At 44.5% G+C, this 24,901-nt stretch overlaps 1 protein-coding gene and 1 non-coding gene across 2 annotated transcripts in view; both read right to left on the bottom strand.

Moving 5' to 3' along the window:
- HS1BP3 (HCLS1 binding protein 3) overlaps positions 1 to 8,818 on the bottom strand; it is a 43,569-nt gene extending 34,751 nt beyond the window's left edge. Inside the window, exons 1-2 of the mRNA XM_085320362.1 lie at positions 8,667 to 8,818; positions 998 to 1,163 (exon numbers count right to left, since the gene is read on the bottom strand). Coding sequence (XP_085176488.1) covers positions 998 to 1,163; positions 8,667 to 8,719 — 219 coding nt within the window. The 5' untranslated portion in view covers positions 8,720 to 8,818. The remainder of the gene's footprint in view (positions 1 to 997; positions 1,164 to 8,666) is intronic.
- Positions 8,819 to 8,895: 77 nt separating this feature from the next.
- On the bottom strand, positions 8,896 to 8,977 carry TRNAS-AGA (transfer RNA serine (anticodon AGA)). Its single transcript has one exon. It is a non-coding gene; the product is annotated as a tRNA-Ser (tRNA).
- Between the last annotated feature and the right edge of the window lie 15,924 nt (positions 8,978 to 24,901).

The raw sequence follows: 24,901 nt of genomic DNA, 5'->3' as shown, positions 1-24,901 counted from the left end.
CAAGAGTGACAGATGTTGCTTTATTGGCAAATCATGATGTTTACATATGCACTTACAAACGACATCTTAGTGACTGGGAGTTACACTAGGGCAAGCAGCCTGTGGCCTACCAGGTAACCACACTCATGACTCCAACATAACAGTTATCATCAAAACATCTGACAAGCGTAGAAGTTCACAGCATACAGGATAGTCCAGCACCTTAGAGTCCCTTTACAGTCAGCGGCAGAGAAAGGCASTTCTAGGGAACAATTCAGCTCTAGCCTACAGCACATATCTTAAGCAGACCAATAAAATGCTCTCTGAGTGCACCTCTTCCCATCAACACAACAGACAGCCCAGGGTGAGATAGCTCAAACAGACACATACATGCTATAGATGACTTAAACCAGGTGAGATGAATCTCATGCACCACATTTTCAAACATTTAATTTGCAGGTATCAAGAAAAAGATAATCTAATTCACTAATGTTTTACAGGAACACTTACTTGTAGAATATTCTTATTAATGAGTTTAAAAATCATGTCAAGCCTCACACATGAGTTTACTGCAAGGTTAATTMTTTTCATTACCCCACGTGACTCTCTTTCCATTCAAGTAAGCTACTACACATTTATTTCACATTTCATGTTTATGTACCAAGTCCTACTACTTATACATATATTAGAGAAACTAATTTTCTCGCAGGACTTCTAAAAACCTTAATTAGTTTCTATTTGTTGCACCCATAATGCAGAAAGCYTTAAAGTCTGTAATGAACAGTCAATGCTGCTTTGAGCTCCTGGAAGGAAAAGTTCAATTAATAGATGAATAATATTGCCACTGCAGGAATGGTACAAATTGCCTTGTCCTTGAAATAGGGAGGCTGATGACAAATTATCTGTTATATCAGGACCAAAACAATCAAAGCTGATTAAGAAAGAAAGAAAGAAGGAAAGAAAGGAAGAAAGGAAGAAAAATAAAATATCTCTAMCACAGCACTGATTAAACATTTACCATAAACTGAACCACATCCTCAGGCTTGTGCTTTGCTGATTTGAAGGCAGGCAGACGGGTAACGACGACAATGTGATACTCTACGTGGCCAGACATCATCTTCCCACGGATTTCCTGGTATTCTGGCACTGATAAATCCAGCCCCGTGTGAGTATTCTGAATTTGCCTAGGGAGGAAAGGACATGCAGAGCTCAGGCATGACACAAAGACTTTTAACTGACCATCTCAGAGCATCCAGTTCAAAGCTCCAGAAAGTCAATGCAAATACTCTTATTTCAATAGAATGCAGGATAGATCCAACCCCTGCTACTGTTCCTGTTCTGTGAGGATACAAGTTCGCACACACAATGATACATATTAGTTCTGTGCATTTATAGTCCCAACGAACATGCTCAGTTTAAGCATGTATTTTACAAGTCTTATCTACTTCAGCATCAAGACTGAAAAACAGACTTAATTCACTTTTAATCAAGGGCTTAAAAACAGCTGCTCCAAAATCAAGTTTGCTCTGAGACTTTTGCTGGTGATGATGTTTTCAAAGGTACCAAGGCACTGAAAGCGGAACTAAGGGCTGGCAGTCAGTAAGATAAAACAAGGGAAAGGACCTGGCCTGGTTTTTTATATTCTATTCCAAAGCATCTGCCACTGTGGACAAAACTGTGTCTATGGTGGACAGAATGCCATGAACCCACYGTCTCTGGAAGCAGAAAATGGGATGGTTTTCTTGAAAAAAAGGATGAATTCATTTGCAGGAGTTCAGGATTCTGTAGTACCCAGCAGGGCAGACTAGACCACAATAATCCCTCTTAAGAGCTTCCTGTGAAGCAAAACTCTGCTCACTACAATTTACACCACTGACCTCTCCTTTGTCCTAAAAAATGTGCAGGAACTGCAGAGAAAATAGTGAGGAAAGGAGAAAGCAGCCAGCCTGGATGCAGGGACAACTTGAGATTTTTAAGAACCAACAAGGGAACTAGACAAAACTTCAAATGCAAAGAGCATAAGATGCCGCTGCAGACTGCTAGGCCAACCAGACAGTTTCAGTCTGCAGAGAGAGGCCCTTAGGGATAATGAGACTAACATTCATCAGGATGGCCACTCGAGCAGGTTCATGGAACATATGATCTCTTTGAGCTGCCTTCCAGCCTTTACAGTACAACTTCATCTTGCTTCTAAAAAGCAAAAAAGGTATGCTAACTGGAGCGTATCAACTTCCCCACTGAAAATACCCGTGAAAGCAATACTACCTGTGGTTTCTTAAAGTAAACAAAGAATCGCATGAACTTCAGAGAGTTGCCAACAGTTAGAACCATCCATGTCTTATCTCAGAGGATAATTCAACAAGGTAACTGTTACTAAACTTTACTTCACTCCTGGAAAACAGCCCTAACTTTGGGGAAAAGAAGATAAAAGCTCAGTTGCCAGGTGGCAAAGTTATTCTATCACCCTTGGGAACTCCAAGAGTTCAGGCTTGCAGAAGAACTGGATACTACTCCCCTTAGCATGATTCAAGCAAGCAATTGCACTCTGCCTTTATTTTAACCAGTAGAAGTGAGATTCTTGTTCTTCCAAAGGATTTCCTTTTCCAACATCAAATATCCAAATATTCAAAGGCTYCCAGTGATCTCTGGAGTAGTACTGGATGGAGGTTGGAAGTGAACTGGATAGGCAAGATGAAAAAAATAATAAGACTAAAGACTTCCTCAAAACTTAATTGGGATGATTTTTGATACCCTCAATATTCAGTTGAAACAATATTTAAGTGAAGTTCAAATAATCTACTGAAATCTAATCAAAATTACTGCTACTTCAAAAGGAAATAGGAACAGTGACAGTTCCAGACAGAAAAGATGCTCCATTTGACACCAGCATTTCACCCTGCATCAAAGAATATCTGCAGTGTCTCCAGTCCTGTGCATGGAGGAAAAAAAGACTGACAATGCTGAGGCAAATCTATTCTTCTCATTCTTGCTGAAGCCACAATACACATTGGTGGCTTGATACAGGACCTTCCTGTCCATAAGGAAAGAGAATATAATACTTTAAACAATTGTCCGCTGCCTGATTTACATACCATAAGCACTGACCACAATACCAAGCACCTCACAGACCTTAGTGTATTTATCTGAGCATTCGTAGTGTTACTTCTGCTTTACAGGTGGGAATTGAGGGTACAGTCGTGATGCCTACTCCATGCAATGGACACTGTACAGACTCTCAAGCTTAAAAAAAAAAACAAAAAAACAAAAAACCAAAAAAAACACACAAAGCACAATCCTGCACAGAGATATTGTCTTAGTCCCAAAAGCAAGACAAATGCTGCAACTCCAGGCTGCACCTTTTTCTGAGCCTATCAGTTCAGGAAGGGCACCAACGCTAACAAAACTATACTGCCTCTGGTTGTGTCTGTCTTTCAGCTTGCCCGCAGTCACACGCAATATCCAGAAGGAGCGGGAGACTGAACTTGACTGTCCCGCTTCCCACCGCAGTGGGAAGCCATCCTCGTGTGAGCAATGTAACACCATCTGTGTATCGCTTTGCTATTCTTCTGGGGTGCTCACTGATAACAAGGGGCGAAGATCTGAAAAACAAAGTACCTTAAACAGCATGCAATACTTTCCAGTCTTCACATCAAACTTTGCAATCCCTCTTTTCTACCTCATATGCAAGAGATTCACAGAAGACTGGCTCCTACACACAGCCCAGCATGTAACTATTTTGAGAGCTGTAAAACAGTGTCACTTGGGTTGCAGCAGGGGAACAGAAGCAAGAAGGAAAAAAAGAGCGCTTAGGAGTGCATTTGCTTTATCAGTAAAGACAAGCACTCTGTTAAACATAGATAGGCCAAAACCTAAAATGTTACAAACTGGTGTAGCTCACCGTATTCCTGTGAAGTTTCACCGACTTGTACCTGCTTTGAGTTGCGTCCTGTACTGAAAGCTGGCTTTCAAGAACCAGACCTTCCAAAATGCAGCTACCTGCACCAACACAGCATAGGTAGCCAAAGCCTGAGTTAAAAATAGGATTCCCCCTCCCCCCCAAAGGAATTTCAGCATTGAGAGTAAAAGGATTAGACAGAGAGCAACATCTCCAAGTAAACATAAAAGTGGCAACCTGATCTCTCAGAACTCAAATTCAGCAGCACACTTCTACCTACCACACTAAAATGTTACTAAAAAAGTATCACGTATCACAGGTACAAGAAAGCCAAATAAATGATATTATTAAATAAAGACTGTATGTCTAGTGCACAGTTCCCATATCTTTTTTTAATTTAGAAACCTGAATCAGCATAATAATATTCCTGTATGGCACTGTATGGTTACCACTTCAATTTTCTAGAGTAGTAAGAGAATCCAGCTATAAACCTGCCTCTGAAAGAGCCAGAAGAGTAAAACTTCACACAGCAGAAAGTTATAAGGAAACGCTCACAGTTTTGGACCGTTTCTGAGCAGACCACTATACCTCATTCGCTAGCTTGCCAAGGACTGCCTGCAGAAAGCTAAAATACACACTTTCTCTCTCTTTCACATGCCTACACTTTTTCAGCCTGCTTTAAAAGGCTGACAAGACACACAAAGAGCAGGCTCGTTGAGATACTCTCAGCGCACTTCTTTCTCTTGCCATCTTTAGATTCACCGAGCTGTGGTATCATCTTCTCCCTGGATTCCCATCCAAAGAATTATTGATGACATTTTYGAAAGAGGAATGCGAAGATCATTATACTATTCACGCATCAAAACTATGAATGATCAGTTGTTTTTGTGGCAGAAGAGAACAATATGTTTAATGCAATAAACTGTTCCAGTGCACTGGAAACCAAAATTGATTAGCATGTTTTCCCCAGAGTCATGCCAACGCCAAACCACAGCATATTTACTAGTGCTATTAGCGAGGCCAAATATTTTACCAGAAGTAGAAAGAAGTTTATCATCCAGAGCATTGAATACATCTCTGAATACATCTCTGAGTGCTTCCTTCCTATGTGTGAGTGAACGGTTTTTAATGAAATCAGAGGGGACTGCTGAAAAATCAACTTCCTTTTCATTAAATATTTCTTTTCTGCCTACTTTTTTAATCTTTGAGTCTTTGGGAATGTCAAATCCCATCTTCCCTGGACACTCTGGATCACAGAGGTACTTTTTGAAATTCTTTTATCTTCCTTAGGAAGTTTACTATCATTAACAAAGGTATCCTTTCACCTTAGGATAGATTAGGTATTTGGCTTCAAATACGCTTTAAAGGGGTTTAAAAAAATCTAGTTTCAAACGAAGTTCCAAAAGACATTTCCCATCATGTCAAAACTTGAGAAGCTCTTTTGAACTTAAGTTTTCCCAAGAAGGCAGCCGCTGAATCTTCAATGCAAAACTAAGTTAAAAGTGTCATTTTAACAGAGYATCTAGAGATTTCTCTATAAATCAAATAGCAACAATCAAGGGCAAAGGCCCAATTTTTTACTCAATCCTCTTTGCAAGCCATGTTTAAAACATTAGGGCTCTAACAATAGCTTCACTGTTGCCAAGATTTTATACTAGGTACCTAAATGTCATTCTGTCTTGCTCAAATTCGGTTCTCATTTTCTGGACAAAGACTTATCTTCGCACTAACAGACCAAATTTTACTCCCAGTTACATATTGCCAGGATAGAAAAGTAGATGCAGTAGTGCATATGTAAAAATGTATAGGTATCTTTAGAATATATAGGTGATATTGCCTGGATTTCGCTCAAGGGCCTGTTGAACCCCTACGTAAGGAACAATCATGTCCTTCAGCAGCAGCAAAATGCAGACTAGAAGAACAGCTGCCAGTAAGATAGCTGGATCTGTGGTTATTTAGAATATATCTATAGCAACTAAAATGCTCTCCAGATGTTTAGTCACTCAAAAGTTGTGACTGCAGCTATGACAGTCAGTCTGTCAGYTGGTAGTCAGGAATGACTGTCATTCAGAGTATAAATGACAAATTCATCTGCTTTTCACCTCTGAGACAAATAAAAGGAAAAAATACCAGTAAAACAAACTTTCTAGCCTCTCAATTCCACAAAATGATTATTTGTTTTAGAGGAAATGAAGCAACTTAGCTTACAACATCACAAAGTGCAAATGTACTGAGACCACATAAYTTTATTTTAAGTGCTGCTGTCATCAATATTCTAAAAATGGCATGAAGTTAAGTAACTTACCTATGCCTGGGTTCTTATTTTAAAGTTGTTAAGTCTCAGCTAAAATGTCTGTACTGGGAAGAGAGTAGAGGGAGGAGGAATAGCCACTTTGTTTGTTTGTTTGTTTTTGTTTTATGTTTCGTAATGGGTTTCACTATCATTTCCTTCACACCAAGTCTACCATTCCTATCCCACAGCAATAGGACTATGATTTTTTTTTAAATACGAAATTATGATTCTAAACCAACAGAAATCAGCAAGGAAGCTCAGACAGATACAGCATAATATTCAAAGCACACTCTAGTTCTTGTAATGCTTTAGTTACAAAATAAGCAACTCCTAGAGTTTTAATTCTTTCTATACTATTATTTTTACTTAAACGGAAGCAGCAGCTATAAATGCTAAGATAGAATATTGTTTTGCTGCACTTTTCACACTATGCACAATTATTTTACATTTGTAGCTTCAAAGAAAGAGAGARAGCTGGCTACTGACACTGAACACAGTTTTATTGCTCCCACTCCTCATTTCAAACCAGTTTGTACTATCTCTAAGTTACACTTCAATCTACAGCACAGACAGTTTAAGGGAAACTGAAGAACATGGTAACTCCTCTCTTTCAGTCTCTGCACCTGAATACAAGGAGGCCATTCGTAGTAGCTATACTGAAGATCAAGTATGCTTGCACAAGCAGATCATGCAGGATCAGCACGGGAAAGAGGAAGGGGATTATGCACAGGCCAGTTGAACCGAACAATTTCCACACTTCATGGGAGACTCATAGTTTTTCATCCTGCCTTTTGACTTGTATATAATGTGAGGTCTTTGTATTTTAATCATGTTGCTTTCTGTGCTGACGGGTCAAGATGGGAGCAAATGGAAGGCAGCCGCTGCTAAGAGGGAAAACAAAGTAATGGATGTAAGTGCAGTGAGCACAGAAACTTTATTTCACTGTTGTGTGTACAGGGAAAACAGTCCCTGTACTCTGTCTTGATAAAGACAGTCCCATCAGCAGGATCCACTTCCTAACAAGTTCTCCTCCTACTTTGGATAACCCAAAGCCGACCAAACTCTGACCACTTAGGTCATAGTAAAAGGAGAAAAGAGTTGTATGCCTAGCATCTAGCTGTATACCTAGAAGAGGTATACAGTATACAGTATATATAAACTACAAGTATATAGATTATTATTTATTTGCATTACCATGATATCCAGGAATCTATTCCCAAGCCAAAATCTATATACACAACGTAAAAGGTCACAACTATGCAGTTATCTTGTCTCAAAAACTTAAAAAAAAATACGTTCACTTGCTAAAGCCTTAAACCTGCAGACACATACACACACATCTAATTTTATCACTGAAAGCATTCTAATATTGATGGGACAACTTTCTAGCAGTGAAGTTTACAGCAAAATAAAGCTCAGATTTCCATTTCCAGGGCAAGAACCTAATAGAAAGCCCTGCAAAGCACATACATGAGCTACGTCAGGCACGTTTGAGGGTTCAGGGCCATTCTTCCAGAGGCCCTGATACAGCGATGTATTTAAGGATGAAAGTAATTGCTTTGAAGTTAATGAAATGTGATTGAAACAGCTTTTGCTCTACTTATGCCCTAGGAGTTAGGTATGTGACTCGAGACCCTGGYGAATTAACATTAGTTTCTCATGTTACATCTGATAGGGATTATGTGTCCTCAAACATCTTGAGATAAAAAAAAACCTATCATTTCCTTCTCTATAAAAACACAAGCGCTCTCCTCTAGAGGCACGGAGTTCATCTGCCGCATCTAGGAAAATGCAGGTTTCAAAAGTCTAAAAGCAACTGAAACTAGTGTTTCTGCGCACATCCAGGATGCAGCTGGTACCACTGCCCACGGTTTGAGGGACGCATGGAATCAGAAGCAGCTCATTTTGCCCATCTCTCCTTGATTTTAAGGCTCTTCCGCATCCTGTCAAGTTGCACCTGCCTTTGGGCCAGCTCCTCTCGCGGGGTGCAGGAAGGGGCAGCGGCGGTACCTAACTGCAATGCACGCCAGCCACGGGCACTTACAACACTATGCCTTAAAAATCCTTTTTCACTCTTAAAGCAGACTTTCATTAATTCTGAGCCACCTAGAAATATTTACAAGGAGGAGATAAAAGAAAAAAAAAAGAAAATAAGGAAAAAAAAATTTTCAAAGCTTGAGAGAACATGTCTGTCCCCAACAAAGTTAAAATAAAACAAAACACGCAGGGAAAGGTCGTGACCGATATATTTTTCTCCCGCCGGGCCCCCAAAGCCGCTGCTTTCGGCGGGGGACCGCGGCGCCGGCGCGGAGGGGACCCGCGACACCGCCCGCGGCGCGGCCGGACTGCACCAGCCCGGACCGGACCGGACCGGACCAGCCGGCCCCGCCCGCGCTCGCCGCCGCCGCCGCGGCCTCCCCTCAGCCTTCCCGCCCCGGGCTCCCGACAGCGGCCCGAGAAGCCGGGGCGGGCGGCGGCGCTGCCCCTCCGCCGCGTTACCTGGTGGTGACCAGCACGGCGGGCGCCGGGCTGTGCTGCATGGCGCGGTCCATGCAGCCGCTCCCGCCACCGCGGCGGCCTTCATGGCGTCCCGCCGCCGCTGCCTCCTCCTCCTCCTCCTCCCTCCCCCGGGCTGGCAGCCGCCCGCCGCCGGATGTTTGCCTGTGGGGCGGATCGGGCTGAAAAGGATGGCGGGGAAGCGAAGCGGGGGGAAAATGGAAAGCCCAGCCGTAGTCGGCAGGATTCGAACCTGCGCGGGGAGACCCCAATGGATTTCTAGTCCATCGCCTTAACCACTCGGCCACGACTACACCGCTGGGCTARCAAGCTGGCAAGGAGGCTCCAGAATTTTTTTCTTTCCATTTTTTTTCTTTATTATTAACAGATAAAAGCATTTCSCCCAAGTCTCTGTAGAAACTATATGCTCTCCCCCTATGCGGAAACAGGCTGTACGGATTCCCCTGCTGCATTGGCCCTAAATAATCARTGCAAGACTGCTGTAGAGCATTTACTTCAGTGAAAATAACCACGTACCATTCTGGCTGCTGGGTGCCTTGTTCACAGTAGCAGTAGGATCGTTCCAGGAAAGCACAGGGCAGACCTTTGTCCCCTGCACTGCTTAGGCAGTAGCTGCCACTAGACACAGCTGCGCCAGAGCCTGCCCTTGCTTCTGGCCTGGCTGCGCTTGCACTCAGAAATAACACAATCTGCCCTATTCTTGCAAATCAGGTTATTCAGAAGTGTGGATGAGTGCTCCGACCTTTATTTTGAAAGGAGAGCACCATCTGCACACAGCTACTCCCTCTGCTGCCCTGAATAGCACCCAAAACCRCTGTGGGGAGCTTGTCACGTTTTTGCACTCGTGGGTACAAGTTCTTCTACACTAAAGAAAAAAGCYTCACTCTGGGCACAGCTTCCTGCTATCTACTCCTCACAGCTCAATATCAAAGCAAAAATCTAAGTAAATGCTGAGGAATAGTGGAAAAGGAATAGAAAACAAACCAGCACCTATCGCTGTATGTGTGTGTACCAAGGGCCAGTGAGTGCTGTGCCCGCACCGTGACTACCAGCGATGCCCCAGCATTGGGGCAGCTTCCAGAGGAGGACTCAGTAACCAGATTAGGACRTTTCCTGTCAGAAGGAAACACCTGAATGGGTTGGGGGTGTGCTGGAAGTCTATAAAATCATGRGAGGCATGACGGTAGGGAATACAGACCAATTATTCACGTTTCTCATGAAACAGGAAGCGAGGAGCTTCAAATTCTGGTGACTTCTCAGAGTCAGAACACAAAGGGGAAACTTTGTACAACACAGTGCAGTTCTTTCCTAAATCCTCCTTGCTTCCTCTCACTTGCTACTGCTGATGGACACCTTTTGTTAGGCCGAGTGTAAATACCACAACCCAGCTGCCTCTCTAGCTACAACCTTCCTAGCGTAGAAATTACAGTTGCCGCTCAGCTTTTGAAAAGTGAATTGTTCTCATGTAGCTACTGCTCTGCGTGGTGAGGGTTAAAAAGCCCTGGAGTGGAGTTACCGAAAGCATATCTTAAACAGATATATGTCTAGACAAATTACTTCTTTAATGGCATTTTTATCCTTGATTGACTTCCTGAAAAATCCAAACTATTCAGATGGTAACAAAGAAAAAGTAGCTGGCAGTTTGACACCTGAGACAGCAAAAAGAGAGCAAGCTGAATCCCTGAACTGCAAACATCTGCCAAGGCAGTTCTTGTGGTGATCGTGAAGCTGTACCACTCTGGCCTTCGTTCAGGTGTGTGTGAAGACCACTGGTTAAATGCTTCAAAACCTGGGACTCGTCTCCCCACACCATCTCTGTTCATCTCTAGCACTGCTGGCCTTTGACCTCGCAAGACTATATGCACTGTGTTAGTATACATGTGAAGAAGTCTCAGCATTGCCCATTTTTATGATTTGCCCACAAATCACATCTGTCAAATCACAAAATCACATTTGTCTCATCATACATAGTATTTTTTTTATAAACCCATAGCCCACATCATAAAATWATTTCAAAATCATCACTTATGTGGAAAATAAAATGAATCTCTCTTGCTAACTTCTGAAGCTCATAAAATAATGAATTGACTAATCTGTGTGGTAAAAGCAGTTTGTTTGATCAGGTGGTAATTGTGAAGTGAGTGTTTCTGATTGAATCTCAACATAAAAAGTGCATGAAAATCAAATTGTCAGAAGCAAACTGTGATAACTGTGATATGCAGTTAGAGCTGCCTGGTGGACCCAGCAACCGCTGTGTAACAGCCTTGCCTTTCCAAAAGCAACCCCCCAGAATATTTGGAATAACATTTCTGTGTTGTTTTGGATGCTACCTGGAAAATTTCCTCTGCTGGACCCCCCCCCCCTTTTTTTTTTTTTTTTTTTTCGTCTGCGGGGTGAGGTAAATTATTACCTCCATTTGCTTACTGAGTGCTGTGTGAGTTTTTTTTTTTTTTTTTTGATAGAAAAGAACAACCTCTGTGAGTGTTGCTGAGACACCCTGCGCCCAGGCCGCCAGGTATGGTGGCAGTGGGACTCCTTCACAAATCTGATTGTCTTTTGGAGATATGCAGGAGAAGGTAGTACATGGGAAGATGCAAAGCAAGTCTAAGAACCAATAGTAATAACAGTGTAACATCATTAATAAAATTTTGATTTTCTGCCAATATCTGGATTAACTTAGCTGCTTCTTTCACCCGTGTAGATCTTTCTTGGCTCCACCCAATTCTATATGAGCTGAAGAGAGAGAGAAGGACTCTCTAAACGCCCCAGGGCTCTTTTCTTTGAGAYTTATGGCCTTCTTTCTGCCTCTTAATTCTCAAATGTTGGGTAAGAAGTTGTTTACTTTGGTCCATTCCTTTTTTTTTTCCTGCTTTCTCTTCCTTTCTGGAACCTTAACAAATGGAAACAAATTCATGCAGTCAACATTCAGTGGCCTAAACTATGCATAGCTGCTGCATCTCTGTCAGAAAACTTTTAATAACTGGGAATAAGTGTCCAGACACAGTTCTGTAATTTTTAATGCCAAAATGCATGGTACTTAGTAGAGTATCAGTGATTTCTGACTAGATGAGGTCAGACCAGATGCTTGCTAAGATGGGTCAGAGTGACAAGTTGAAGAAGATATTTAAAGAAAAGGTGGCCTGTAAGATTTCAGTCAAATATTTCTATAAAGTGACAGAGAAGAGTGAATGCATAACAAGTAAATTAAGCTCAGTAGATGGTTCATTTGTGCTTCATTCCTGGAAATTGCAAGATGTCTTAGCATTAGAAAGTATCCCTATAAAAGGGGCTCTTGCTGACAGACAGACTCAGCCTGAAAACCTAAAAGAGCAGCTTCTCAGAACCGGAGTATAAGAGAAAGTAGGTTTTAAACAAGGAATCAAAGGAGAGATTCATGTAACCTCTGTACCTGATGTAGCACTTTTCAGCAGTCAAGTGACTGTTTCAGCTGTTGTTGTCGTCATCAYCATCATAAATCTTGTAGCTGTCATTATTGCATAGAAATAAATGGAAAATGTGATGAGTTATTCTTAGAACTCAAAACTCAGATCTCCAGTGTAGACATATCCCAGTTACAAAACAGTAATTTTATAAATTCAGTGATTACGGGACACTTCTTGAGCATTTGAGTTTAGTAATACAGTTGTGAAGATCTCGATGCACCCTCAAGAAAACTGCATGGTGACCTGCATCCTGAGCTGACTTGCGTGTGATAAAAACTTTCTCATCACATTGAAGTAATTTAAGTTCCCGGTATATGTAGTGGGTTACCACGCTGTGAAACAAGCACTTCTTGGCTCAGAGCAACAGCGTCTGACTCTGGCCACGCTGTCTCAGAGCAGAGGGGTCCCAGAAGCTCAGCAGCGACTGGCAAAAGAATTGTTATCCTCATTCTTCCCCACCTCTTTATTAAATCTCTCCTAGGGACTAAAATATTGTTTGTACTCTCCTTCCCTAGTACCCATCTGCTTTTCTGCCCCTCCTGACTTTAGGAGCAGGGCTCGGACATGTTTCCTTCAGCGCCAAGCGAAGCACTGCTGCAGGCTGTGTGATGAGTAAGGGGCCAGGCTGTTAGGCTGCAGTTTGTTCCTTTCTCAGAGGCATCCGATGAGGTGTACATCCCCCATGACYCCGTGCCGCTCGTGTATCGAAGTCCTGAAATGCAGGCTCACACATCAGGGAGACCCTGCTTTAAACCACTTTACAAAATTCCACTCCTAGATACACAGCACAGGACCATGGTATGTAGCTACTGCAGATCCAAATGCCTTAGACATCCAGCTAAGGGCATTTGGCTCAGGGGGAGTGAGGATTAGCTGTTCTTGCCTCTGGATTAATTTTTCTGTCCACTAGAGAGCACTCAAATACAACCTATGAACCAGGGACAGACTACTGGTGCTAGCAGCCGCTATTGCAATCCCCTCGCTGTGGCTAACCCTTTGGGATCCAACTGTTCATCCTGAGCTCATGTCCGAGAGCAGTCTACTTGCATGGACAATCCCACAGACTCCAGTCTAGCCCTCAGCTCATGTTCAAAACTTTGCTCTTGTTTCARTTATGCTGAGATTTTCTACAAAGCTGATGCCAGGCAATGATACAACTGWGTTTGCTGTTAGAGCTGACATTTGTATTTACTTTTCATACACAGGTTTACKCCCAATAGCTGAACAAAGAGCATTTCAACAAAACATAAGCCAGAGGAGATCTCTCAGCATTCTGCCTCAATGAGAAAAAGGTTGATGGGCACCAAGTGGGAGTGGGGTGGAAAAAGGTGAGAGAAAAGACGTGCTGAAGTTTGTAAATCAGCAGCCTGCAGCTTCTGTTCCCTGTAGTAGTTCCCTGTACTAGCATASGGTATTTCTGCCAGCGAATAGGTCATGCTCCACCACCAGGCCGGGACAGGAAAGAGAAGAAAATACAGAAGGAAATGATGGAGACACAACTGTCCTCCCTCCCCTGTGCTGAGAAAGGGACACAGATAYATTTGCTTTCTCTTGCTAGACAGGACTCTGAAGCTTTCAGCTTGGCCCTTGCTGCACCAACTTAAAAATAAGTTACAGAGTTTTGCAAGGATTTGAGGAAGCTCCGATGGCTTAGGGGATGGTGGTATGCTGCAGAGCTTATGGTCATAGGCCTYTGAGATAGCTGAAAACTGGAGCATGGCCTCCTTGGCAACTATTTGGTGCCAAATCAGATGCCCGTTGAGTGAGCAGGCAACGGGAGACCGAGGTAGCATGAGGAGTGCATTGGGGGCAGCAGTAGCACAAGGCTACAGACCTTCCCACAAATCCTTCCCACAAAGGGTTAAAGCAGGGAAGAGAAGACTCCCAAAGCCAGTTGAAATCTTGAGTGATTGGTGGCCGGGTTCGTTCAGCACAATGTTAATGGGCTACAGCCCAACAGTTTTCTCCATGGCCAATGTGGGGGCATGTGGAGATGGAGGCTCCCTGTCAGGACAGGGATTTGACCTCAGGATCACATCCCACGGGTTGTGTTTGTCTCTCTCCATAGTGCAGGGATCGGTTCTCGCAGCAGGCGAGATGYTGGCATCCGGTACGGGCTGCATATGATTCTTGGCAGCTCTTGGATTTACTTTTTATCTGTCCCAAGCTAGCAGGCAAGCCATAGTGAATTCACAAGCCCAGGAGGAATTGTCCACCAATTTTTGAACCCCTGGTAAAGGGCTCTGCTCATAATCATGGTGGCATGTGGAGAAATCAGAGCCCTACTTAGGGTATAGTAAATAAAATGGAAAAAAACACAAGGACATAGCAACATGTTCAAAAACAAAATAAATTGGCTATAAAAACGCAGTTTAAAGGCTGAACATGAAACTTTTTTAGACCTAGATCATATTGGGAGAAATACAATATTATTTAATTACTGGAAAAGGCTGCAGTAGGGTAATAGGATTCCAGTGAGAAGACTAGTCACTTTATCGTTTATACCCCTATTTGTTTTCAGATGACAACTACAGAACCCAGATGTGAGCCACTAGGAGATTTTATATTAGAACCGGGGTTCTCTTATGAGTTTCAAAGGTAGCTGAATTGGGACGTTTAAAGTTCACTCTTGTTATATGATGTGGTAAGGCTGTTGATAGCCTGTCAAGGCTGCCTTTTAATCTAAACACCTCCTAAACTCAGGGTAGATTTATTCTGGGAGAAGGGAGGAGAGTTATATTGCTGCTCTTCATTATGCTGCATACTTTTCCCCCCTTTAAACAATTAGCCTGTAATATCAGGAGCCACRTATCAAGATTAATCTAGTAGAAACTATAGGTAATCCCTGTTGAAAGATAGACCTGCCTCTTTCCCTGCTGTAGTCCTGGAAYTAAAATTCTACATCTTTTTTAAGTTTGGGGATCCTATGTAAATCATGGATAAATGTCGCAGTAGCCAGTGAAGAATAAAAAATGAGATTCTATGTTTTTCCCCAGTTTAATAAAACCAACCCTTACAATACTGCAAATTATTTATATTACTCACAAACACACCTACAACAGATGGAATTTATTTCCAAAGACAAAGGATAGTCTGGAGCAATTGGATCTTTATATGGGTACAGTGAAAGAAGAATTTCCCCAGGTCAAGGRAAAGTGAAGGGACAGTCAGCAACCACAGAAGTTTCCAAGTAGACTCCTAAATATGTCACCAAWTTTTTCAGGTACACAGCACACACCTGACCTAGACTGCTCCCCAGGGCTTTACCTTGGTTTTTCTCTCTCTCACTGAATAAGCTCTGGAGGTGTTTATACACATGATACTTTATTTGGCAGGAGATAAGCAAGAGCCCAAGGTCAATTTAAACTGGGAATGGACCCCACCAGCTTCACAGCAGAATGGACAACCTGGATACAGAGAGCCTCCTAGCACCTTTCCCTTGGTCATTCTCAATGGGCCAGTAAGTTGAATGGACCAATAAGCAGCTGGYAGAGCTTGGGAAAGACTCCTCACACATCCCACAAGAGGAATAGGGAGCTAAGCTGCCAGGCATGTGGAGAGAAATGCCTCACCAGTGAGGACTGATCAACACGAGTATGGTGTTGCTGGAGGAAAGCTCCTGTCCTGGGCTTGCTGGCTTTGGTGCTAGTCCTAGATGTTCATCACCTATGTGAAGTGTGGAGATGAACCTCCTTACAGAGATCCTGCCTGCATGAGTGAGAGTGGGAAACGGTCCAGACTCATGGAGGCCGGGGCTCCACTCCTAAACTTGCCTGTCCCAATGCAGTTYGAGCTGGGGCTAGAGCTAGCCCCAGATTTTGTTCTTGAATTTCTTCTTTAAATTAAGTTACTTTTCAGGGACATTGCTGGAACACTTCCTTCATTTTGTGAGTGATTCTGGACTTGCTTGAAATACTCCCAAATGGAACAATTTCAACATTTTGAATTAACAAGAAAAATAGGAAAGGAATGAGAGACAGGTGGCATATTTGTATGTTATTCTTCAGCATCTCTTCCTAACAAAAGGTCTGTGCAATTGCTYTGTCTGCCTGTCATTCCATGCATCTGTCAGTCTCTCTGTCCACTCTCCAGCTAATAATGTTGAAATAACTTGTTTGCCAAGTTTAACCAAATACAACAGAAGGGGAGAAGGCTGAACGACTTGCAGTTCCTCCAATAATTGTAAAAATCGGCAGCTGGATAGATGAGAGTCAGGCATTTGTGTCCCACTAACAGGAAGACTGAAGTATAAACTCAGCAGATACCTCTTTGGCCGATAGGCCAAGTAGCTTGTTGTGACTCCTCCGTGCAGACACAGCATCTGCTGCCTGTTGTCCAGCTCATCRGAGGTGGTTGCAGAGGTGGAGGCATTGCTGCAGGGGGAGGAAGCAGGGAACACGGGCAGGACTTGAGGCATTTTTGGAGCAGGGTGCAAAGATGGGGCTGGGGTTAGTGTTGTGGGAAGTATATGGGGTGTAAATCACAGATTTTTGATAAACTAGGTTACATTAGCTGTGCTGCTCTTTTGTTGAATTTGAGATTACTAATTTAGTAGATGCTGTGGGGAGGGAGATTACAATCACCCAACTGTTTATTGGTGACAGAGAGGCAGGATGGAGTTACCTAGCTGTCCATGGAGATCTGTAGGTATGACTCTATCTCACAGAGCATGCAGTGCAGCCCCCCTTATCAACCRGTCTCCTACACAGCAGTGATAGGTAGGTGTATGTCTCTCCACATCAACAGTATTTGATCCAGGGGCTGAGTTTTGCCCACTGATTTTTTACAGCAGATATTTTTAGATTCRTCTACTCCCACTTTCTGGCTCTCACTTAGAAGATGGCTGGCAATGACTCTTGGTTTTATCAGGGACAGAGGGTCGCACTTGTGGGCTTCTGTTATCGATGTTCTCAGTGAAGATATTTCTGATTAAAATAGTAAAGGTGTTATAAGCCAATAATGGTTTCCTGTCTAGTTTCAGAGGGTGTGATTAATCTGCCATAACATTAGATATTCAGCCYTCAGCATCTTCCTCTGTGGTGATCACGTAGACTTGCTTTGTAGCCAATGGAAAAAAAAAGAGTGTTTCTGGGAYACAATTATTCTGATCTGTTTCAGATGCTCACTTTAAGATGAAATGAGTTGTTCCCTAAAAGTGCTTGTTTTCCTCCAGTATCTATAGGTGGAATCTAGCAACTAGCTCAGGTATTCAGATCTCGGTTCAGCTGTTTGCCTATGGTCTAGTGCCATTGGGGATACCTCGGTGTATCCCACCTGCTGCTGCCCCAGAGAGCTATGGGTCTCCAGTTGGTCCTGTGCCATGCCTGCCATCTCCAGACTGATTTCTTGGATCTCTAGTACATCTCAATTTACAATGTCTATGTGTAGTCAACTAAGTAAAGCCAAAAGGACTGCAATTCCTGTCTGGAGACGTAGGTGTCACCATGTGTAGTGCCCATGTGTACGTTAGATATATAAGCACCTATTACAGTAGTTGAAAATTAAGTCAGCACAGTCACTGGAGCTGAGTGTTAAAACTGATGATGTCTACCAGATCTCACACTTACACTGTAGACATGAATCCACCCTAACTGCTTCCTTATCACACTAACTACAAAACACTAACAACTAAAGGATACAGTGTGGGTGTTAGAGGTTCTGTAGAAAGGGATGGTTATCCTTCAGAAAGACAGAGAAAAATACAGCTGTGGAAACAGACGTAGCCATTTATGAKAAAATGTCATACCACACGCTTTGGATATTTATCTCATGAGCCAAGTGTTCAGATTTCCCTAGTGCAAGGACAAGCAACTGCCATCTGATGAGAGAAACAAACTAAAAAGAATGGAAAAGAAGTTTCCTTGAGAGACCGTATTACTCTGGCTGATCCTACAACCAGCTGTATCCATCTCCCTTCRTATGTCTAGAGCCTCTGCTGAAAGCAGGCAGCTGGATAATCAAAGCAGCAATTACAAAACCAGAATGATGAGTGCTACCCAAGCATTACACACTAAGGCAAACTGGGCTGTGATTAGCTGGGAAGTTCAAAGGGAGATCCAGGAATCATGGAAAACTGATCACTTGGAAGGTGCTTTCCCTTCCCCAAGTACCAGGAACCACTGGATGTTCCCATACAACGGTGGAAATTAACCCAGGGGACCCAGGATCTCTCAGGTGACACCAGATACCCTTGTTTGAGCCACTGAGTTGTCTCAGGTATCTGAAACTGTAAGTGACTGCTCAASGTGAGTAGGAGCAGGCATGCTGGAAAAGCAAAGCGAGCATTTTGCCTGTGTCAAATGTGAGAGGTAGAAATGAGTGTTACCTCAATACTGATGTTGACGTCAGCAGCCCACACCAATTGACAATCTCTGCAAAGAACTGTAGATCTGCAGTTGTGTATATATGCTGCTATATATTTTGGGGCTAGGTCAGTCACTGCTAAAAGGCATTTGACCTTGCATCTAGTAATGGATATCTRTCCGGAGACCTGCCTTTAACTCACAAATGGGTGCACTGAATGTGCAGAGTTATGAGGATTCAATACATTGCGTGTATCTCTGCATGATATTCATTACATCTATCCAGAGAGAAAAATAGGGTCCAGAAAACTTATTCTGACTTATATGGTAAAACTGACTGTGCAAAAAAGCTTTAAGAGGGATATAAGTTGCTCTTTTTATTAACTCGAGTGCTCTTTGAGACAGAGAGGAATGCGAAAGAATATGGACATCCATTTGGTATAGCTCTGGAGAAAGCTATGTAATGSTTTATCCTGAAGTCCTTACACATTCAAAACTTCCTCTAACAGTATGCCACAAAAAGATATGTGTCCACGTAACWTATGAGCATCTTCCAGCCTGCTAGTGCCTTCCACATTTCGTCAGTGCACCAAAGGAAGACACCTTTTACCGGAGGCTGGCTGCTATAAAGCCCTTCACCAGGAGGTGGTGCTCCTGCCCTGGGAGTTAGCTGGAGTTAGCCCTGCCTGCGAGCCCAGGCACTGCGTGATGCTCCAGAGGTTCCTGCTGGTTCTGGGTCCCACAGAGCAACACAGCAAGTTTGCTGAGGTGGAGAAGGATGGMCCTGTGGAAGAGAGGTTTTCTCCTCACCTAATCTTCTCATGCTACTCAGCAGCTGAAGGAGAAAGAGGCCCAGGGCATGACATGCCTACAAAATAAAAAGATAGAAAAGAGGAGATGGAAAAAGAAAGCAGAAGTCATGAGGTTAAAAGACAAAACTGGACAGGAGGACAGAAGATGCCATGGCAGCAAAAAGTAGTTCACTGAGCTGCTCTGGCAAGAAGGTCAGTGAGTCATCATCTTTGATAGAAGCAGTACAGTCCATGGAAAGCTCCAGGTAAGCAGGRCATTGGACCACATCCTTTCCCCGTCCAGACCCCCACCTTCCTCCACATCTCCTTTTCCTCATCGGAGCCCAGCACAGCTGCAGATAGGGAGGAATGGAGAGGGTGGCCAGCGGCAGAGAGGTTGGCWGGTCTGCTCTGGCTCTTTGTGCTCCTTAACTTACCCTCACATCTCCTTAACATCTCTGGAGTAACTATTGAGGAAACCAAAGTCAATACCTTTGACTAGGTATCTTGTTTCATTATCTGTACTTAGATAGGGTGGATCCACCTACCAGTTCCTTCCCAAGATGTTATTACCAAAAAGGAGGGAAATCAGTTCTCAGGGATAAAGCTTTCTTTGCCAGACCCCTGTCATTGTGGATAATTATTGGGTGACCTTGAGGACTTTAGGGTTTAGCCAATGTAACTCCACTCAGCTGGTCTTTAGCTGAAAATAGAGCATGGGATTAAGAGAACTGGAGTGAATGAAAGAGAAAAAGTAGCTGTCTGACAAGGAATAAACAATGCCAAAGGATGGGAAAATATACTTAAAGCAAAAACTCACCTTCCTCCCATGTTCATAGCTATGCATACCTATATCTGGAATGTTAGAAGTGAGAAGGAACTGGGCTCATTGGTCAGACTTTGAATTGGGACAGAGGGCAAAAGGCTTGATTTTGATAGGGAGAAATTCACTATCTCCAGCAACAAAGAACTGAGACTCACAGGATAGCTGTGAACACTGCTAGCTTGGGAAGGCTAAGGAAAGGGAACAGCAGAGATCTGGTGTGAATGGTTGGGAACTGGGAGAGATAGGGGGGAAGTACTGTGTATAATGTCTCTTTCTTACCCTTCCTTTGGTACCCAGTTGAACTGTTCCAGCCAGGTCTGCCCTTTGGGACTGGCTGATACCCCTCACAAGCTTGAGGAGCCTCCACAAAGGGCAAGGGGCTGCAGAAAAAAAAATCAGAGAGAAATGCAAGGGAGCCAGCAAACAGAAGGGGGACTGGGTGGAAGTCAAATATGAAATAGGTTAAAATAAGGAACCACTGAGTAGAGGGGGCTCAACAGCATACATACTCCTGACAGCATCCTGGGAGCTGGGTYATGCTGCCCAGTGGTGCCCTGCCTGGACACATAACAGGAGCAGGCAACAGGAATAGGTCTGCTGTTGCCAGGTCTTTGCCATTGAGCTCCCTCTTCCTAGTGCAATGGTTTGGCCAAGTTGGACCAGGCTGTTACTGGGCTAGGGGGGCTGGTCTGAACCGCTATGGCCTGAGACTCCTGTGCTCATACTGGAGTGGTAGGAGAGCACTTCCCCCATGCCAGGAGGCATGTCTCATCTGGGACAGGTGGAGGTCGGAGGCATTTGAGGTGCTTTCTGTGTGGGAAGACCAAATTTGCTGTAACAGCTCTCTGGGCTGTGCTATCTGGTTAACACTGTAGGAATCACTTTCTGAGGTGTTGCCCTCTCTCCATTAACTATAAGTAGGAGAAAGATGATTAGATAGAAGAAGCCAAAATGAAATAATTTGAATCCCACCCTGCTCCAACCTGATTCTAGCCTAGTTTACCACCATGACAACACTTCACCCTGATTTGACATCTCTGGTTTGGTGCATTGACAACTTGTCTGCTGGCCCTGCACTTTCCAAAAAGAAGATAGGCTTTTAAAAATTGTCTGAGCGTTCAACTGTGTTTTGACTTGTTATCTGGCTCATGCCAGACCTTGTAGACCAGCTGCTGAATAGGACACCTACCCCTGAGGGGGTTGGAAAGTCTAATCTAAGAAGCTCACATGTTTTCAGGAGGGTTGAACTATCTCAGCAAAGCATTTCCATAAGTCTCCTGTCCTTTAGCATCATTCAGATAGAAAGTGATRTGAGACAAGCATAGCTTTAGATGTCCAGACTGCAGTGATGTAAGGTCTCCAGGCCTGAGGGAAGGCAGCCCTATAGTTTTTGAATGCCTCTGATGTTATACACTTTGCCTTTGTACCTTGATTTGTCTTATCTTCCCTGACTATCTCCATGCAGACAATCAGAAAGAATTCAGCTTGGCTTCAGTTTAAGTAAGTGTTGGAAGGAGCTACTGGAAGATTTGGAAAGAAAATTATGCTGTTGCTTGGTTACTAGCTGAGCTGGCCTTGCCATCACTTGTAGCCATCTAGCTAGAAGACTTTTTTTGAGTGAAGCCACAAGAGGCTTCCTGTGTGGTCACTATATGAAAACAGATTCTTCCAAATAACTACTAGCATCAAACTTTCACTGCTGTAAACTTTCTGGAGACTTGCAAATTTTCTTGAGCCCCACTGATAGAAACAGCCAAAAACACCTCACTTTCTGAAGCACGGAGGAGATTTTTTTTCTTTGTAGTTGGGTTTTTTGTTGTTGTTGTTGTTGTTCCACCAAAATGTTACCCATAGTTGTACAAGGAGATGCAACCATGGTAGGAGAGCTCACCCTGCCTGAGACTCAGCTCATGGAGCCCTAGAAGTGAAATAGAAAACTGCTCCACTCTCCATGACCTGCCACGAGCGATGGAGGACAGGGCAATTAAGCAGGGCAGTTCAGGAGAGCAGGAGAGGCAGCAGAGGAGAGGGGTGKTGCAATGGAAGGGACATCAGCCACRYGGAGATAATTCCTTCCTGATGAAAGAATCAACATCCCAAAATGTTCCCACTAAAAATAGAGGCTTAGTGAGCTGACTGCCCCCTCCTTCCCAAAGCCTGGCCAGAGCACCCCTTGATGAAGGGAGTGATCATGGTTAAACACAGTGTCATCTGTCAAGGTTGTTACATGGACTAAATCATGGAGTCAGAATCCATCCCTAGTATGTGACCATTGTCTTCATGTTATTAGGGACAGGTTTTKGGGGAAAAAATAAAGGCAAATACAGTGACCCTGTATCTTCACCTTAGGTTCTGGTAGACTTTCAGTTCATTAAATACATTGGGAAAGGGGCAATGGGAGAGTCTCAACAGTGTGTTTTTCAGTCTCGCAAATGTAAGAGAAAGGAGAGAGGGGGACCAGAACCAGCGTCACCGCATTGGCAGGGGGCCAYGACAACAGGAGCACATCCCTGCACCAGTGGCAATGGGGAGTGCCCCCAAGTGGAACAAGTCTCTTTGCTGGTGAAGTCAAATGGACATAAAATCTCCCTTGCTTAAATGGGTGTTTTTTCTGTATAAACTCGCTAATTGAGTTGTAAAATAAAACTGTAGCCTTTCCTCTCCAATTTCTGCTGCTGCAGCAGCATGCTAATTTGGTTTTGGAAGGGGGCTGGTAGAAGGTGGCATTTTGCCAATATGAAATTATGTGCAAAAGGTTTGCACTTGGAGAGAAGGGAGCCCGTCCTTGAAGCAGGGAAGGGCTCCGGGGGCARGAGGCGTTGCTCCGGGCTCCTCAGGTTTATGGCAGCTTGGGAAGGTCCTGCAGCTGGACTAGGCTGGGCTGAAGGAAATCTAAGAAAGCCCAAAAGGGTTTAGACGAAGCTGCAACGCAGAACAGATGGGAAACGCTGCACTCATGCACCTCAATAGCCTGTGAGGGAGAGGATGGGCGGAGGATTTCATGGCTCCCTTTGGCTCAGAGGGGSAGGATTTGTTTCTTGGGTTTGCGTGTCCATGTGTGTGTGTGCCAGCACAGAGGTGTGCTGGCGTGGGCATGTGTGCCCGGTGAGACATGGGTGTGCAAGTTGCTTGAGGGGTGTGTGTGTGCACGCGTGCATGCATGTGTGCCTCCGTTTGCATCTTCACAGAAACTGTTTGGGCGTGGATCTGGCTCTCATTACGTGGCAGCGGACACCTCCGGCGYGAGGGTGGCTGCGCAGGGAAGAGGATGGTGTGGTGCAGACCACCATGGAGGAACGTATTGCTCAGCTCTGTCAGTTTGCAGCACATGGGCCAGGGGGTTTGGCCCTGATGCCTGATGCCCGCTGCTGAAACTGGGACTTTTCAGAGAAAGTTGGGGTTGGGGGGGGGGGAAGGGAAGAGAAAACTAGTGCAGCCAGGCTGCCTGTTGTTTCTGTATCACTTTAATTTAAAAAAAAATATGTAAGGAATAAACTCAGTGACTGATTTGTATTCCCCTTAAATGTGGAGGAGCCTGTGGGTCCCTCGTGTGCAACAGCTACACACACACAATCAGTGTGAGYGAGGATGTACTTGCACGGAGACCCAGGTGGCCGCAGCATAGGGCAGGCAGTGACTTCTTTGACTTTGAAGTTTGCAGCTTTGACTGTTCTCCCTGAAAGGGGCTGTGCCAGAGGCATCCAAAGCAGGAAGAACCTCTACAAGAAGCCCAGGGGCTTAGGGATGAGCTTATCTGCCCGTTTTCTAAAGCCCAGCATCCTTCCCATCCCACCAGTCCTTCCCAGCATGGACCCTTCCGCTCCCTGCCATGGGGAGCGATGGGAAGGAAGCGTTGCAGTAGCTCATAGCGGAGCACGAAGGGAGCAGGGAGCCTGGTGCCACCTGCCGTGGTGCTGCAGAGCACCCAGCATGGGTCCCAGCACCCTGCCCTGAGGGGGGATGGGGACACCAGGGGGTGGGAGGTCTTGACAGGTGCTTTTCTAGGTGACCTTTAGCTTCTTAAGAGCATCAGCCTGGATTTAATAAGGGGCTGACAGAAAGAAAACMGTTAATGAAGCTTTCCATTGCCTGCCCTTCCTCTGCCTCCTGCCCGAGCCAGGCGACGGCTCCCGGCAGTCATGAATTACCGGACGGGCAGTGCAAACAGCCTCGTGCAAGACCCCGTGCAAGCACCGTGCAAACGCTGGGCAAACGCTGTACAAACYGCGCAAGGCATGCAAATGCCATGCAAATACCGTGCAAGGCGCTGTGCAAGGTGCGCAAACGGCCCAGGGCAAGGCARTCCCGCGCGACGCAAGGCGCAGAGCGTGATTTCCCCTGGACGTTGTCACGGAGCTGTCTCCGTTGCTTTGGGCTATGCGTAAGGAGAGAGCAAATCTGCTGGCTTGCATTAAAAACCTGCTCGCGATACTGTGACAAAGCACCTGTAAAATTACAGCAGAAAGAAACCCGCGTGGCTGCGGTGACAAATGCTCRTGAGAAGCGATTGTTTGGGGGGAGAGGGAAAAAAGCGGTGTTTGTTTTGGCGAAACACCTACATTCCTTCAAATAAATCATCGCAGCACTTGTTTTTGTATTTGCGGAGAAATCGCAACAGACATAACCAGGGACTTAAGAGACTTGAAATAACATCCTAGTAAATACCCCACTTTGTTATTTTAATCGAAACCCAAGGAAACATCTGAATTTTACCAAGGAAACCCTCCGTGCAAGGGAAAACATGAGCCCGCAGCCCGGCCGCGGCTTTGTTTTCCTTCGGGTTCAGGCTCCCGAGGAGGAATCGCCGGGGCAGAGCGCGGCGCGGGGCTGCGCGGGGCTGCGCGGAGCTGCGCGG

This window comes from Rhea americana, unplaced genomic scaffold, assembly GCF_003343005.1.
Source record: "Rhea americana isolate MKP2758 unplaced genomic scaffold, rheAme1 scaffold_63, whole genome shotgun sequence".
NCBI lineage: Eukaryota > Metazoa > Chordata > Aves > Rheiformes > Rheidae > Rhea > Rhea americana.
This window is presented reverse-complemented; position numbering and strand designations above follow the sequence as displayed.